Source organism: Doryrhamphus excisus, chromosome 17, assembly GCF_030265055.1.
Source record: "Doryrhamphus excisus isolate RoL2022-K1 chromosome 17, RoL_Dexc_1.0, whole genome shotgun sequence".
NCBI classification, from domain to species: Eukaryota; Metazoa; Chordata; class Actinopteri; order Syngnathiformes; family Syngnathidae; genus Doryrhamphus; species Doryrhamphus excisus.
Window position 1 is genome coordinate 8,094,298 of NC_080482.1, and position 16,654 is coordinate 8,110,951.

Sequence of the window (16,654 nt, forward strand, 5' to 3'; positions counted from 1 at the left end):
TAGCTGAGTACAGAGAATGCTGTGTTCCAAACATAAAGACTACCTATTTAGTGTAAAAGGTCGCATTAAGAATAATTTTCACTTACACAGGTCTTCTCTTTGCTTATGCTACATTCACTTCAATTATGATAACAGAGAGTAATTAAATCGGCTGCCTAGCAACAGCTCAGGTTGTCCTTTTGTTTAAGTAATTAATTGTGTGTGCGCTTTTAGATGCATTTGTGTTTTGTATATGTGAAAAGATGAACGGCAGTAATTCTAATGCTTATTAGAATTGCTGCTTTGTCTTTCATACTGTATGAAGAATAGCAGAATAGAAATGTTTCTTAACTTTTTCTCTTCACTCTCTCACAGCTTATTGTCAGGCGGTCCAGGCAGAAAACGTCACAGTCTTGGAAGGTGGTACGGCCCAGATCTCCTGCCGCCTGCAGAACTATGACGGATCGATTGTGGTCATCCAGAATCCTCGCCGGCAGACTCTTTTCTTCAATGGGACGCGGGGTACGTATTGGCTATGCCACACTCATCGACTCGGACATGAAAACACACATATGCAAATGCTCTTTTTTGAATAAAAAAACGGTATCATCCTGTCGTTTTACGTCATCCTGAACCAGGAAGTAGCCTTTTCAGGAAGAAAAAAGGTAAACAACCACAAATAGCATCGCTGTATTTATTTTCTCTTTGTGTCACGATCAAATTGTCCCCCCCAACCCCTGTCCCGTCATCCTCCATAAACAGAGAAGTGACCTGCTAGCAGATAAACGACCACAAACAACCCTTTCCCCTGTCCTAGAATGCTTTACGTCATCCTCTAGAACCAGGAAGTAGCCTTGTTCATAGTGGTTAATTGGCTCCAGATCCGGCTACCATAATTGAATTTAGAATAGGACTCAATGTTAATAAATGCAGTATTTTTTGTAGTTTTATGACATTCTAAATATGTTTTTAATGTTTTTTCCACTTTTCTGACCTATAAATGTAGTCAGAATGTAATATCCTGTTGTTTTACGTCATCCTGAACCAGGAAGTAGCCTTGTCAGGAAGAAAAAGGTAAATAACCACAAATAGCATTGCTGTATTTATTTTCTCTTTTCGATATTTGTGTCTTGATCAAATTGTACCCCCCTCAAACCCTGTCCCGTCCATGAACGAAGACGTGGCCTGCTAACAGATAAACAACCACAAACAACCCTTTCCCCTGCCCTATAATTTAAACTTTACGTCGTCCTCTTGAACCAGGAAGTAGCCTTGTTCATAGCGGTTAATTAGCTCCAGATCCGGCTACCATAAATTAATTTAGAATAGGATTCAATGTTAAGAAATGCAATATTTTGTAGTTATAGCATAGAAAACATTTTTATGACATTCGCCATTTTTATGACATTATGACATTCATGTTTTTATGCTTTTTCCACTTTTTTGACCTATAAATGTAGTCAGAATGTTGTATTAAACAATGTCAAAGTTTCAGATGATGAGGTTTTCGCATTTGGAAGAAAGACATACGATGAAAGAAAGACATAGGGATGGCCCTGAACGCTCAGTTGCTGATAGTTTTTTCCAACAGCGGCTCTTAATGACATCACAGTGTGTCGAGAGTGAACACAAGCTGTAGACATCGTCCCCCAATTAGTTTGCTAACTTACAAACGGATAAGCAACAACTTATCAAACTAATCAACAACTCTTTTTCCCATTTGAGTCACTCTAGAACCCTAAAATAAAAAGTGGTGCAGCCCTGCTGGTAGCCTGCTAATGCTAGGAGTCCACTGGGCCGGCGCCAGTTGGTGCCAGTTTGCGCCAAAGATTATGTGATTGTTGTGGCAAATTAATCAAATTAATCGCTCTGCATGTTGCCGCGTTGCGGTTAATTCGGCGCCACAGCGAGCCACTATGCACGAACTGGCACGAACTGGCGCCGGCCCAGTGGAATCCTAGCATCATTGGCGCAACTTGGCTCGCGCCATTACATTCCAGTGGATTCCAATAAGCGGATTTTTTGCGACATTTGGTTCCACTTAGTGCACACTTTGCGCTGATTGCTTGATGCAAGTGGCGCAACTAAAATTTTTAACATTTTTAAATTTTCTTGCCGCCAAACTCAAATTTTGCCGCCGTTACGGGCCACCACGAGCCAGTTTGAGCCACTGCATGCCACTAGGCATCTTATCGGTGACACCAGGCGCCACAGCAAATTGCAATGGCGTGAACTGGCGCGGGCGCAGTAGACTCCTAGCATAACAAACAAACGGATAAACAATCAACCACAAATAACATTGCTGTATTTATTCCTCTTTGCTACTCTATTTGAAAAAAATGTCCTCACTGTGGCATTCATGCATTTCCTCATTAAAAACATAACCAAAGAGTGAATTGATTTGGTTAAATTTACCTCCCAAGCTATACCAGATGGCTGCTGTGTGCACAAAGCACCGTTACCCCTCCATCATGATGATGATGACAAGCTTAGGACACAGCAGCAGCTCTTCATTAGAGCGTAGCCTTTGCTGTTGTAACAAAGTGACATGAGACCAGTATTGGATTCAGTGGAGAGTATTGGGCGAGGTAAACATCACCTTTCCACCTTAATCACCTCTTCTCAGCACCACAATTGTTAAACTCCCCGGAGTAGTATGCCCAGTAGTCTGGAGAAAATGACTGACACCACAAGAGGCAAATACAACACCGGGGAAAATCTGACAAAGTGTCGCAATAATGATGATATTAAATGTCATTATGAATATTGCAATCATTACATTGACTACAATGTAATAACAATTTTTGTGTTTATGTGTTGGCTTGAGGCTAAGTGTCGGAGAACAGTGTTTTTATTTGCACTAACTTACCAGTTTGTGGCAATTGTTTTGAAATTAGATGTGATTTATTATGGGAATGATGCATAACCAGTAAACTGCATGAATAATTCCATAATCAAACACATTCCTGGGGCTTTCTCGTTTGGGTGTATCCATCTTTTTTTCCAATGAATTGCACGGTAGTCGGCGACACATAACACAGCTGAATTATTGCATCTTAAATACAAAGCCTACAGAGAACATACTAACTCCTTATTTCTAAAATCACAAATACTTAATTTTCAAACAGCTAAAATAATGCATAATTCTAAAAACAACCAATTAGCTAAAAATGTCATCCTATACTTCTCTACAAGAGAGGAGAAATATGATCTCAGGGAAGAACTACATTTGAAACACTTATATGCTAGGACTACGTTAAAAAGCCATAGCATTTCAGTATGTGGAATCAAACTATGGAATGGATTGAGTAAGACCCTCAAACAATGCACAACGATGAGCCAATTCAAGAAACAATACAAGCAGTTGATGTTTGCTAAATACAAGGATGAAGAGTCTTGAACCAGTCATGATGTGCTATACATATCACTATATTGACAGTTACTATGGTACCCATTATGTCATTGGATGCTCATATCACCTCGTACTTCGGTACGTGACAAAAATGTAAAAAAACTATATTATGTTGTATTATGCTATATTATGGAAAGCAGGAAGTGAACAAATGTAACAGTTACTGATTGCAAAAGTACCAGATGGAGGGGTAGGATTTAATAAGCTTTGCTTCTTCCTACTCCTTTTGGACATGTGGAACTGTGAACTGATTATGTGATGCATTCAATTGTAATCTGATGTATGTTCAAATGAAATAAAACCATTACCATTACCAAAGTTGCACAAAAAAATGACAAATGAGCAAATAAACCGAATGCAATTGGAATATTTGGGTCCATGTATATGTGGCTAATGTTTAAACCCAGTATGGCTTTCACTAAGAACTCTTGTGATTTTTGGACAATATTGTTAGTCGGTATCAAGATCACCGATCATGGGCCACAGAAGACCACAGTGACAAACATGGCATCTACATTCGATACCGTATTTACGATGTCTACTAGCCCACACCAAGACCGGAGAGCAACTGATTCGGGAGTTAGTGTTTGATGACGATGCCACCTTGTAACCTTCCAACCTGCAACATCTTGCTTTGCAGAGTCCTTATCCTGCATGACGCTGCGTTACATTATTTTACAATATATAAACGTGACGTTATATTGACTACTATGATTGACATTTCACCCGATGCCTTTAACAACCATTTAAAGCTACCTACTTATCGGGTAATCTGTCTCTTTCCCATTTAGTCAGCTTCAATGAGACTTTGGAACGGTTACATATCCATCCTCTCTCTCTCGCTGTCTCTCTCCTTGAAGTGTTTGTCGGGTGTTCCAATAAGTAGTTTGATGTTCTCATCAGTAATGCGGCGGTTAAGTGAATTAACGCTGAAGACTCTTTTACACAACAACATGAATGCCAGACGTTAAACCCCTCCTGATGAAGAGCGCTTAAATGGACATTCCTGCACTCCACCCTGTGTAATCTCAAATGATTACACTTGCTGCATTTGAGGTTTCGACTATTCAGAAGAGGGGGGTGATTGGGATGTTTCGGTAGGAACGGAGGTGAGTTGAGGGAATGGATAACGTGTTAGTGGTAGAAAAAGTTCCCAAGGTTAGAGTTTAAACACAAGCGCATATGAGCCTCTTAGGGGAAAGTCGCTGACATCTGTCTCTTTTTTTGCGTAGTTGAATCCATCACTTGCCATTGGGCTCTTCCATTCGTCCATCTGTCGCATCACCCATAGGGACTCTAAGTGTGTTTTACTGGCCAAATAATAGTAGTAAATTACACTTTGTCTTTTACAAGCAAGCCACCGAACAGTAGTCGTAGTTTTTTTTTTACGAGAAAGGAGGGCAAATAACTGTCATAGAGTGGTGGAAGTCATCAAATGGACTGGGCTCAGTATGCAAATGAGGCTTATAGTATGAAGACTAAACTTACAGTACAACGAATGGTACGGGACTGGTGGCCAGCCAATCACAGGGCACATATAGACAAACAACCATTCACACTCACATTCATACCTATGGACAATTTGGAGTCGCTAATTAACCTAGCATGTTTTTGGAATGTGGGAGGAAACCCGGAGTACCCGGAGAAAACCCACGCATGCACGGGGGAAACATGGAAACATTCCAAAAACATGCTAGGTTAATTGGTGACTCCAAATTGTCCATAGGTATGAATGTGAGTGTGAATGGTTGTTTGTCTATATGTGCCCTGTGATTGGGTGGTGACCAGTCCAGCACCTCCCGCAACCCATAAGTGGTAGAAAATGAATGAATGAATTTGCACCTGGTTATAAATATGATTGGTTTTTGTAACTCTTCATGAATGCAGATCATTTTGGTGAAACAATCATATAGAAACTGTGTTGACTTTATCATTCGGATATCAACCTTGACAGTTTGGGACATCTCGATAGGACAGTCAGATATATATCAGAACGTCTGACAATTAAAATGTAAAAAAAACTGCATACCTGAACTGTGCAGTAAAAACCAATTTCTTCTAGCTTTCCGTCCCTATCTGTATTATTTCCTGCCTTGGTCTGCCACATTACATACTTTTATTAGTTTATCACACACAAAAAACCAATATCTACACTGCGGGTGTTGTGACGAATGAGTCTGCAAGAGATGACCTGGCGGTGGTGGTGCATCAGGAGATGTTTTTCTCACGGGTGGCGAAAGGCGAAATAAAGCAAAGAGAGACGGGCAGGGAAATGCGACGATCCATACACATCGAACCAGTGCTACATTGTTAGTAGACTTTTTTTGTTAGCAGCCTTTCACCGAGGTTTCAACTCTTTCTTAGCTAACAAAAGGAAAAAATTGTTGCATATTTACCACATCTAATCCTCTTTTGTCACTCTTTTGAGCCGTATTGGCTGTTGGCTGCAGTTGTGCTGCGTTCGATGACAATATAACCTGCCTCTAACTTTGAAGAAAAGGTGTTTACTTTCCCAGAAAACTTGCCAAATCCAAAAAGTCATTTACGGGAAAAACAATCCAAAATGCTAATTGTGCTAATGGAAGAGAATGAATGGGAATGTTTCCTGCAAATGTATGTGTTATCAACGCACGACCAGAGGTACTTTTACAAACTCCTCGTTCCGCCGGAGTGACATCTCAAATTAGAGACGGGAAAATCGACGGCAGGGTATAGAAATGTTTGCTAATATTGACAAAACTGTAAGTAATATGCTATTACCGCACTGACCCATTGTTTGTCCGGAAGACTGACATGTATGATTGGCAAAATATTGTGAGTTTTCCTCTTGGCGTACAACATACAACAGTTTGTTATTGCATGCTAACCAAGGAGAAAAAATTGTTGCAAAAATTGTGGATGTTAACCAAAAAAAAACGCACTAAGCAAGGCGTTAAACGAAATACCACTGTACTAATTGAAACATTTTTAATCATGTGACCTTACCCTGCAGTACAACATACAACAGTTTGTTATTGCATGCTAACCAAGGAGGAAAAATAGTTGCAAAAATTATGGATGTTAACCAAAAAAAACCGCACTAAGCAAGGCGGATGTTAAACGAAATACCACTGTACTAATTTAAACATTTTTAATCATGTGACCTTACCCTGCAGTACAACATACAACAGTTTGTTATTGCATGCTAACCAAGGAGGAAAAATTGTTGCAAAAATTGTGGATGTTAACCAAAAAAAACACGCACTAAGCAAGGCGTTGAACGAAATACCACTGTACTAATTTAAACATTTTTAATCATGTGACCTTACCCTGCAGTACAACATACAACAGTTTGTTATTGCATGCTAACCAAGGAGGAAAAATTGTTGCAAAAATTGTGGATGTTAACCAAAAAAAAAACGCACTAAGCAAGGCGGATGTTAAACGAAATACCACTGTACTAATTTAAACATTTTTAATCATGTGACCTTACCCTGCAGTACAACATACAACAGTTTGTTATTGCATGCTAACCAAGGAGGAAAAATAGTTGCAAAAATTGTGGATGTTAACCAAAAAAAACGCACTAAACAAGGCGTTAAACGAAATACCACTGTACTAATTTAAACATTTTTAATCATGTGACCTTACCCTGCAGTACATCATACAACAGTTTGTTATTGCATGCTAACCAAGGACGAAACATTTTTGCAAAAATTATGGATGTTAACCAAAACAAAACGCACTAAACAAGGCGTTAAACCAAATACCACTGTACTAATTTAAACATTTTTAATCATGTGACCTTACCCTGCAGTACAACATACAACAGTTTGTTATTGCATGCTAACCAAGGAGGAAAAATTGTTGCAAAAATTGTGGATGTTAACCAAAAAAAAAAACGCACTAAGCAAGGCGTTAAACAAAATACCACTGTACTAATTTAAACATTTTTAATCATGTGACCTTACCCTGCAGTACAACATACAACAGTTTGTTATTGCATGCTAACCAAGGAGGAAAAATTGTTGCAAAAATTGTGGATGTTAACCAAAAAAAAACGCACTAAGCAAGGCGGATGTTAAACGAAATACCACTGTACTAATTCAAACATTTTTAATCATGTGACCCTTACCCTGCAGCCCTCAAAGACGACCGCTTCCAGATGGTTCTTTTCACGCAGCGACTGGTGCGCATCACGTTGACCAACGTGAGCGTATCCGATGAGGGCGGTTACTTCTGCCAGCTCTACACCGATGACACGCACCACCAGGTGGCAACCTTGGCCGTCTTGGTGCCACCCGAGACACCCACCGTGGAGGTGAAGCAGGACGCCATGGAGGGAGGAGAGGTGGAGCTCAGCTGCGTGTCGCCGCGGAGTAAGCCAGCAGCGACGCTTCGATGGATGAGAAACGGACGTGAGATTCCTGGTAGGCGTTAAACTTTGTACCATAGCAAGATTCCTATTGATTTTTCATCTGTTTTACTAAGACTCACAATTGTGAGCGCCATCTTTGAATTTTAAATGTTTGTTACTGATTTTTAATGATGTAGCTGATGAGAAATTTGTCATTAACTAGCTTCATTCTTTATCTTGGGCAAGATTCCTGTTGATTTTGAATAATATATTTTCATTGTCAAGCCAAAGTTAAAGGGCAAACTCTAACATTTTGACCACACTACTCATTACTAACATCATTACTAACATCTTTCATTGACAATGAAGAGCAACTGCTTGGTTTTACAGCAAGGTTCCTAACGATACAAGCATAAGTCAAAGGTCAAACGACGGCATTCTTCTTGCACCACGCCACAGATCCCCAAATTCAACCTTTACAATAAAATATTCCCCTGCAGTACAGTACAGGAGCTCTATTGATTTTGAGATTTTTCTATTGATTTTCAATGTTGGCTCAAGAACCCAATTGATTGCGATCCGTGTATCGTAATTAGTGACATCAAAAGTCAAATTTGTCAATCGATTTCTGGTTACCGAACTATAACGTCTACCTGTTTTCAAACTTGAAAAGACTGTTAGATTCATTTTTTTTGCAAATGTGAAATTTGTCCATTTCTGTTTGATCAAAGGCTGCACGGTGTTCGAGTGGTTAGCACGCAGTTTCAATTCCACAAGTTCAATTCCACCCTCGGCCAGTTTGCATGTCCTCCCCGTGCATGCGTGGGTTTTCTCCGGGTACTCTGGTTTCCTCCCACATTCCAAAAACATGCTAGGTTAATTGGCGACTCCAAATTGTCCATAGGTATGAATGTGAGTGTGAATGGTTGTTTGTCTATATGTGCCCTGTGATTGGCTGGCGACCAGTCCAGGGTGTACCCCGCCTCTCGCTTGAAGACAGCTGGGATAGGCTCCAGCATACCCATGCGACCCTCGTGAGGATAAGCGGTAGAAAATGAATGAATGTTTGATCAAGAAATCTGATGATTTTTATCGATATGTCATATTTATTATGAGTTGATCTAACTAAAATATAGGAATTTTAATCTGAATTAAGTCAGTGATGAGTAGGTTTTTATTCAGTGTTACATCAAGAACCCTATTTATTTTGATCAGTGTATAATATCAAAGGAATTACAGAATTGGTCAATGAATTCCTTGTTACTTAATTATTCATTCATTCATTTTCTACCGCTTTTCCTCTCGAGGGTCGCGGGGGGTGCTGGAGCCTATCCCAGCTGTCTTCGGACGAGAGGCAGGGTACACCCTGGACTGGTGGCCAGCCAATCACAGGGCACATATAGACAAACAACCATTCACACTCACATTCATACCTATGGACAATTTGGAGTCGCCAATTAACCTAGCATGTTTTTGGAATGTGGGAGGAAACCGTAGAAAACCCAAGCATGCACGGGGAGAACATGCAAACTCCACACAGAGATGGCCGAGGGTGGAATTGAACCCTGGTCTCCTAGCTGTGAGGTCTGCGTGCTAACCACGTGTCCGCCGTGCAGCCGTTACTTAATTATTCATCATTAATTTAAGCCAGTTTTGAACAATGGCAGTTAATGTTAGATCAAGAACCCTATTGATTTTAATCACTATATTGTCGGTGGTGGATATAAAAAGGCAATTCATTTAATAAAACCAAGCTTTTTTTCAAGTGTTCAATATTTACTTTCAGATAATTCCACTATTTTGAAGCAAGGTTCCTTTTGATTTTTAATGAGTTTATTTGAGTTTATTATTTATAAATTTAACGGTCAAATTGATACAAAGTAGGAAGCCTGTCTTTGAATTTTCTCTGGACACTTTCAAATTAAAAAAAAAAAAAATCAAAGTTGTCCTAAAATGGACTCACAAGGTTTTGTCCTTTCTTTCTTTATGCATCTTTTATTTTACTCTCCTTCCTTGACGTCTCCCTCTCTGTGTGTTGATTTGTCATCTCCCTAACAAGCAGCTCTACCATTTATAATTGCCATGGAATAGAAATGCACATCCTGTCCTCGTTTTTCTCCGTCTCATCTGACCATAAACCTCGCCACTGCAGCCACCTGCTGCTGCCTTGAAAAAAAAACTCACCCGTCACTCACTTCCACTTCTGGAGCCTTGTTCCTGCTTCTTCCTCAAAATTTTCCAAGTCTCAGCAGGGGGGGCGTTCAGGCTGCTAACTGGTCTCTCGGTGTCCTTTGGCTGTCTTCTGTACTTCCCATCATCTCATCTTCTCTTTTCTCCCCCAGGTGTGGTATCCCAGCAGGATAACGGGAAGACCTTCAGCGTCACCAGCACCATCCAGCTCCCTGTTGAAAGAAAAGACAACGGGGCGGCGTTGAGCTGCGAGGCACTCCACCCGACGCTGGGAAACCAGAAGAGGATCCGACACTATCGTCTGGATGTGTTCTGTGAGTCTCTCCGTAAACTTAGGACGCACTCACGCTACTCAATTTGTACCATATTTGGTGTAGTCAAAATAGTTCCTGTCGATGGTTGTTCATGATAACCGCCACCTTACACCACCATGTTCTTGCTCATGCGCATCAACAAGTGAAATGTGTTGTACAACTATGGCAATTACTCATGAATGGCCAACTTCATGAGATGTTCTTGAAATAATCCACAAAGTCCTAGCTGTTATTCTCGCTGGTTATATATGATAACTGTAAACTTTCACAATAGAAATCAACAGAAGGACTCAAAATAAGCCAAGTAAAATCCCACCCACTGTGATTTTCTTCATGCATGAATGCAAAGATAATTAAAAAATGTGTCTTCCCACCAGTAATTTATAATAACCACCATCTTGCACAATGCAAACTCGAAATAATCTCCAAAGTCCAAATCCAAAGGCTCTTACTCAAGCATCAGCACAGTAGATGTGTCTCAAAATTAACGTGAATGCCTTCCCACCAGTTATTATTGATAGCCAAACTAAACAGGATGACTCGAAATATTCCACAAAGTCCGCGACTGTGCTTTTGTTTGTGCATAAGCACAAAGGTAGATGTGTCATATAATTAAGGCATGTGTCTTCCCAATGGTTATTTATGATAAGCACCACCGTCTTTAATAGAAACTAAGAAAATGATTAAAAGTGAAATTCCACCAGCTGTGCTTTTTTGCTCAGGCATCAGCAGGAAGTTGATGTGTCTCACAATTAATGTCTTCCCACCAGTTATTAATGATCACTGCCTCCAGAACAATGAATGACTTGAAATATTCCAAAGCCCAATGCTTTTTTAGCATTGACTCAAAATACAAGCATAAGCATTTGCATAAGCACAAGCATAGATGTGTCATATAATTAGGTGTCTGCCTGCTAGTTATTCATGATGACCACCACCTTCTGTAATACAAACAAAGAAAATGATTCAAAGTGAAATTCCACCAGCTGTGCTTTTTTGCTCAGGCATCAGCAGGAAGTTGATGTGTCTCACAATTAATTTCTTCCCACCAGTTATTAATGATCACTGCCTCCTGAATAACAGAATGACTTGAAATATTCCAAAACCCAATGCTTTTTCAGCATTGACTTGAAATACAAGCATAGGCATTTCCATAAGCACAAGCATGCATGTGTCATATAATTAAAGACAAAGTCCACCGCTTAAGCAGAAAGTAGATGTGTCTCATAATTAATATAAGTGTCTTCCCAACAGTTATTAATGATAGCTGCCTCGAAATATTTTACTTAGTCAAAGCCCATTATGGCTTTGTGAATGCATGAGCACAAATTAAATATGTTGTTATTTAATGCAAATACCTTCTCTTAAGTTATTCATGATAACTGCCACATTGCATGGTAGGCATAAACAAAAGAACTGTAAATAAGCCACAAATCAGGGAAGTTGCAGTAATAGAAGTGATAGCGAAAGTAAGTGCAGGCCAGCAAGGAGATAGGGTGTCCCAAAACTGCTTTAGCAAGGGTTTTGCTTAAACATACCCTGGCTTATACACAAACACTCTCTGTCCATCCTCAATCCGGTCATTTGCATAATGTTTTTCTGCCTGAATGATTTAAAAACATAGATTATTCAATTTGTATTGCTTCGCTTTCTACAGCATTATAGTGTTTTAGCACCGGCAGTAATTTGTGTCAAAGCCAGAGACTCGTTTTTCATTTTAACATCAGAGCTCATTTGTACACCATGCAGCATTTTAGTGTAGTGATATTCAGCACCACCCTGCGTGTGAGACGATGTTATTAAAAGGAAATATGTACAAATCTTGTCATGCAGCCTAGTCAAGGTTGCCTGGTCCTGCGGTTCTGCAGAAAGCTGCATAAAATGCCTTGATTCTTTTTTTTCTTTTTTTTTTACCTCAATTGATAATTGACCAAAACGAATCACTGACACGCATTATATACCAAGGTGAATGCTGTATATATTTATATTTCAAAGTAGTTTCATGCTCTTTCTAAATGTCAGACTGTAAAACATAACATCTCTCTACAGAAAGGAAGAAATGCATCCATTAAAATCCATGAGATGCTACACAAGGCCTTTTAATGCATTTGGGCTATTTGATCTGTGCTATTTGACATTTATTTTGGATGGCAATTGAAATGCCATTTATTTCATTGTGACTTTTAATATGTTTATCTTTAAAAGAAAAGTTCAAGAGAAACCTTTTTTTTTTACCTGAAAGAAAGTAAAGTACGGTAAAAGGGAATTGATATGTCGTATACTCATTAGGGTCGCGGAGGTATGCTGGAGCCTATCCCGGTGTATGTGTGGGTTTTATCCAGGTACTCAAGTTTCGTCCCATTTTCCAAAAACATGCTAGGTTAATTAGCGACTCCAAATTATCCATAGGCATGAATGTGAGTGTGAATGGTTGTTTGTCTATATGTGCCCTGTGATTGGCTGGCGACCAGTCCAGGATGTACCCTGCCTCTCGCCCAAAGACAGCTGGGATAGGTTCCAGCACCCCCTGCGACCCTCGTGAGGAAAAAGCGGTAGAAAATGAATGAATGAACCAGTCAAATGAATGCCTCCCATTGCCTTTAAATGCAAAGGGACCACTGGACTGCACATCAGAGGGACAACGTCATGCACGTCATACACCACGTGCATACATCACCTTGTGGGATACGAGTAATCTGTTCCTGATAGTTACATTAAACACAGCAGCAGGCTAATCCAGACATCACAATACAACCATGGCAATGGGCAATGAATGTAGCTGTCTTGTGTTTTTTTCTGCCAGAGTTTTCACATCTAAAATGTTGATGTTTTTTTAGGGGGCGTTCAATTTTACTTGACTTCAGTTTTAAAAACCAGAAACAAACTTTTTTGATTAAGTTGATTAAGATGTATTTTAAACGCTTTTATAAATACAGTGTGGTCAGTGCAGACATGTATGTAGATGATATGTCTAATATTATGGCTTTATGAGTTTTGTTTTTGTTTTGCTTTTCTTGTCGTTTTCTTAATAATATGCTGTGAAATGCACTTGGCACACCTTTTGATTACATTTTCTTTGTTGTACTTCTATCGTGGTCACATAAAAAATGTATAGACTGTGGATTTTTAATGTGTGGCGCCGTGAGTCTCCCCTCAGAGAACACAGTCCTCCCCGGACTCGAAAATAATTTTCTGCTCACCACAGACTCTCACTCACTGTAGGAACTAAATTATTGTCTTCTTTTGCTCGTCTTTTGTCTTCTTTTTTTTTTCTCTACAGCTGTTGCACCTACCCTGAAGTCAAACATTAAAAAAAATACCTCACCCTTTGCAAACCTCGGGTATAGATTATTTTCTATGTTTTTTAAAAATATAGTTAGGAGTTAGGACTTGTGGAAAAAGACACCACAAGAAGCTGTTTCCTTTCTGTTCCATGTCACTTATTTTGTTTCTTTTATTCTCATTTCTAATCCATTTTCTTCTTTTTCTTCTGAAACAGTTGCACCAACCGTGAGGATTGTCCCTCCCACTGGCATTTTGCGAGAAGGCGACTCGCTGAGCCTGACCTGCTCCGTCTCTGCCAATCCTCTGTAAGTCTCAGTGTTTGTATACTCGGGTCTCCTTACTGTGAGGCGTGCATGCTAACCACTCGGCCACGGTGCAGCCATATATGTATAATGAGCTTTCAAATGTAGGACAGAAAAGGTCCTTTCTAATTTTGGTGAAACACCCTTAGCTTTAATTAGAGCAGTTATGATAATGCTGAGTAGTGATGTTTGCATTGATTGCTAACAAACGAGTTGTCCTGGCTGGTCCACTGCTCAGATGTAGCTGGTTGTAATGAATTATAAATATAAAGGAGTTTCTAAATTGTGTTTTCATTCAAAAGTGTTTTTTTTTTTGTAAATGGTATTCAATTATTATCATATGGGCTGCACGGTGTTTGAGTGGTTAGCGCACAAGACTCACAGCTTGGAGATCCGAGTTCGATTCCACCCTCGGCCATCTCTGTGTCATCTCCAAAAACATGCTAGGTTAATTGGTGACTGCAAATTGTCCATAGGTATGAATGTGAGTGTGAATGGTTGTTTGTCTATATGTGCCCTGTGATTGGCTGGCGACCAGTCCAGGATGTACCCCGCCTCTCGCCTGAAGACGGCTGGGATAGGCTCCAGCATACCCACAACCCTCGTGACGATAGAAAATGAATGAATATTATCATATGTGTCCACTTATTTTTTATCTTTAATTTTATTAATTTTATTATTTTAACATAACTTCCAAGTAGCATAGTGGACATCAATTGAAGGAATATATTCATTTCAAATAAAAACCACAATTATTATAAGATTGGTGGGGCTGAACTTTAAACTCTGTCATTATCCTCACATATAATTTCCACATTGTATCGCCGAAAGATTAATTAACAGCTGAATAATGTTAAATCTCTTTTAGTTTTTTTGTAGAGTAATATCCCACTAATTGCATTCCTTGTGTGAACCTTACGTCCGAGAAAATACAGTATAATAGACATAATTAAATCATTACATGCAGCTACAAATGTGCAATATATCTCAATTATCACACGTTAATGTATTAAAATATTTATTCATTATGTGCTTTGGAATTGTGATATATTGTTAGAAACTCAGAAAGAGTCATGAATAAAAATGATCTGATCTTGATTTTATTACCTTGAAGAAAGACCTCAAGGAGCCGCACATGGATAATAACAGTCTACATTAGGATATATTATGGAAATGCATATATATTGAGAAACAATAGAGTGATATTTGAAACAAAGCTGATTTCCTGACACCTAAATCCCCCCAAAAAAACTCCCCTGCATGATTCCGCTGTCTCTGGATTGGAGGACCACTTTGGTGTCCTTGCAAAGATCCATGAATGTGTTTGATAACTTTGTTCAAATCCACAATGAGGACTGGCTGAGAGGCATATTGACTAAAGATTGACTAAATGTGGTCAGGGACACTCACTGAAAGTGTGTCTGATGGTCCAGCTGACCTCCTTCGGACATCTGTCACACACACACACCCTTGCCGTTGATCACTGTTATGCGCTAATGATCAATTAGTCGGAGAAGAAGAAGAAGAGGAGGACCATGATGTCATTTTGCTTCACTGACTTTTTTGTGAAAAAAATTGAGAAACTCCAACCCACATATATAAAGTAATCCCTCGTTTTTTGTTTTTTTTTTTGTGGCTAATTGGTTCCAGACCCAACCATGGTGGAACTCAATCATGGGATTCCTTATTTATAAATTGAATACTCTCATAGTTAGAGAATAGAAAACATCATGGCCCCCTAAATAGGTTTTTAGCAACATTATTAGAACCCTCTCAACATGAAATAGCACCCCTATAGTCACCCTTAGACTCCTATTACCCAATATAGTAGACATAATAAGGGAAAATAATCAATTTAAGACTCAAAATAGCACCCCTATAGTCACCATTAGACTCCTATTACCCAATATAGTAGACATAATAAGGCAAAATAATCCATTTAAGACTCAAATAAGACTCGTGCTGGGTGGTGTTTCGGTAAAAGTGAGTTTTAGCTCGGCGTGGGTTACAGCTACAACGGTAGTTTTTTGTCAGGGAAAATTGTTCCTGTGATAATTCAAACCTGTAATAAAACGGGCGATTAAGTAGATAGATGGATAGATACATATATACATACATAGATGGAGTATCTATCCATGTAATAAAAGCAGTATATAATGGTTGTTGAAGGAGCAGTGGCATGATGATGGCTTGGTTTGCTTGAGATGAGGAAAAATATCAGAAGTGATCATACATTTTGATGAATTGGTAGAGTGAGGACAGGGACAGGGAATTCCACGAATTCTGCGCCTGGTAATGTCATAATATGCAAATTAGATGAGTAGAATTTGGATGATTTTTCTAATTTGAAGTATGATTTTTATCACTAACCTTTTCAGAGAGCAATGTAAAAACTACAGAAATTTTAGTGCCTAAAGGATTAAGAATTGGTTTGAAACTGAGTGGGGAAGAAAGACGAAGTAAGAAGCAAAAAATATACCACTTCCGCACAGAATGGGAGGAGACCTTTTTTTTCCACTCTGCATTCATGGCTTCGGGTTGAGGTAATGTCATGCAAGGCAATGCCTCATGAATATAACATTACTTATGACCAGGGACCAGACTACTTAATACTCTTGAACTACTGCACAAAAAGGTTTGTGTGTTCAGGGGGACCTATATTGCTTTTTCCATTTTTCTGACCTATAAATGTAGTTTAAATGTTGTATTCTCATGTTAAATGATGCCAAAGTTTCAGATAATGAGGCTTGTGCGTTTGTACATGAGGCCTGAAAGAAGTTTCGGATGACTCAAAACGCTCAGTTTTCAAAAGGCGTGGTAAAACTGCCCCTTTGTG

The 16,654-nt window shown here is 39.2% G+C and overlaps 1 protein-coding gene across 4 annotated transcripts in view; it reads left to right on the plus strand.

Annotated features, from left to right (window-relative positions):
- cadm4 (cell adhesion molecule 4) overlaps nucleotides 1-16,654 on the plus strand; it is a 63,296-nt gene that overhangs the window by 12,962 nt on the left and 33,680 nt on the right. For all 4 annotated transcript variants that reach the window (XM_058054103.1, XM_058054101.1, XM_058054102.1 and 1 more), the window contains exons 2-5: nucleotides 355-501; nucleotides 7,513-7,800; nucleotides 10,070-10,231; nucleotides 13,731-13,821. In XM_058054103.1, the coding sequence (XP_057910086.1) occupies nucleotides 355-501; nucleotides 7,513-7,800; nucleotides 10,070-10,231; nucleotides 13,731-13,821 (688 nt within the window). The remainder of the gene's footprint in view (nucleotides 1-354; nucleotides 502-7,512; nucleotides 7,801-10,069; nucleotides 10,232-13,730; nucleotides 13,822-16,654) is intronic.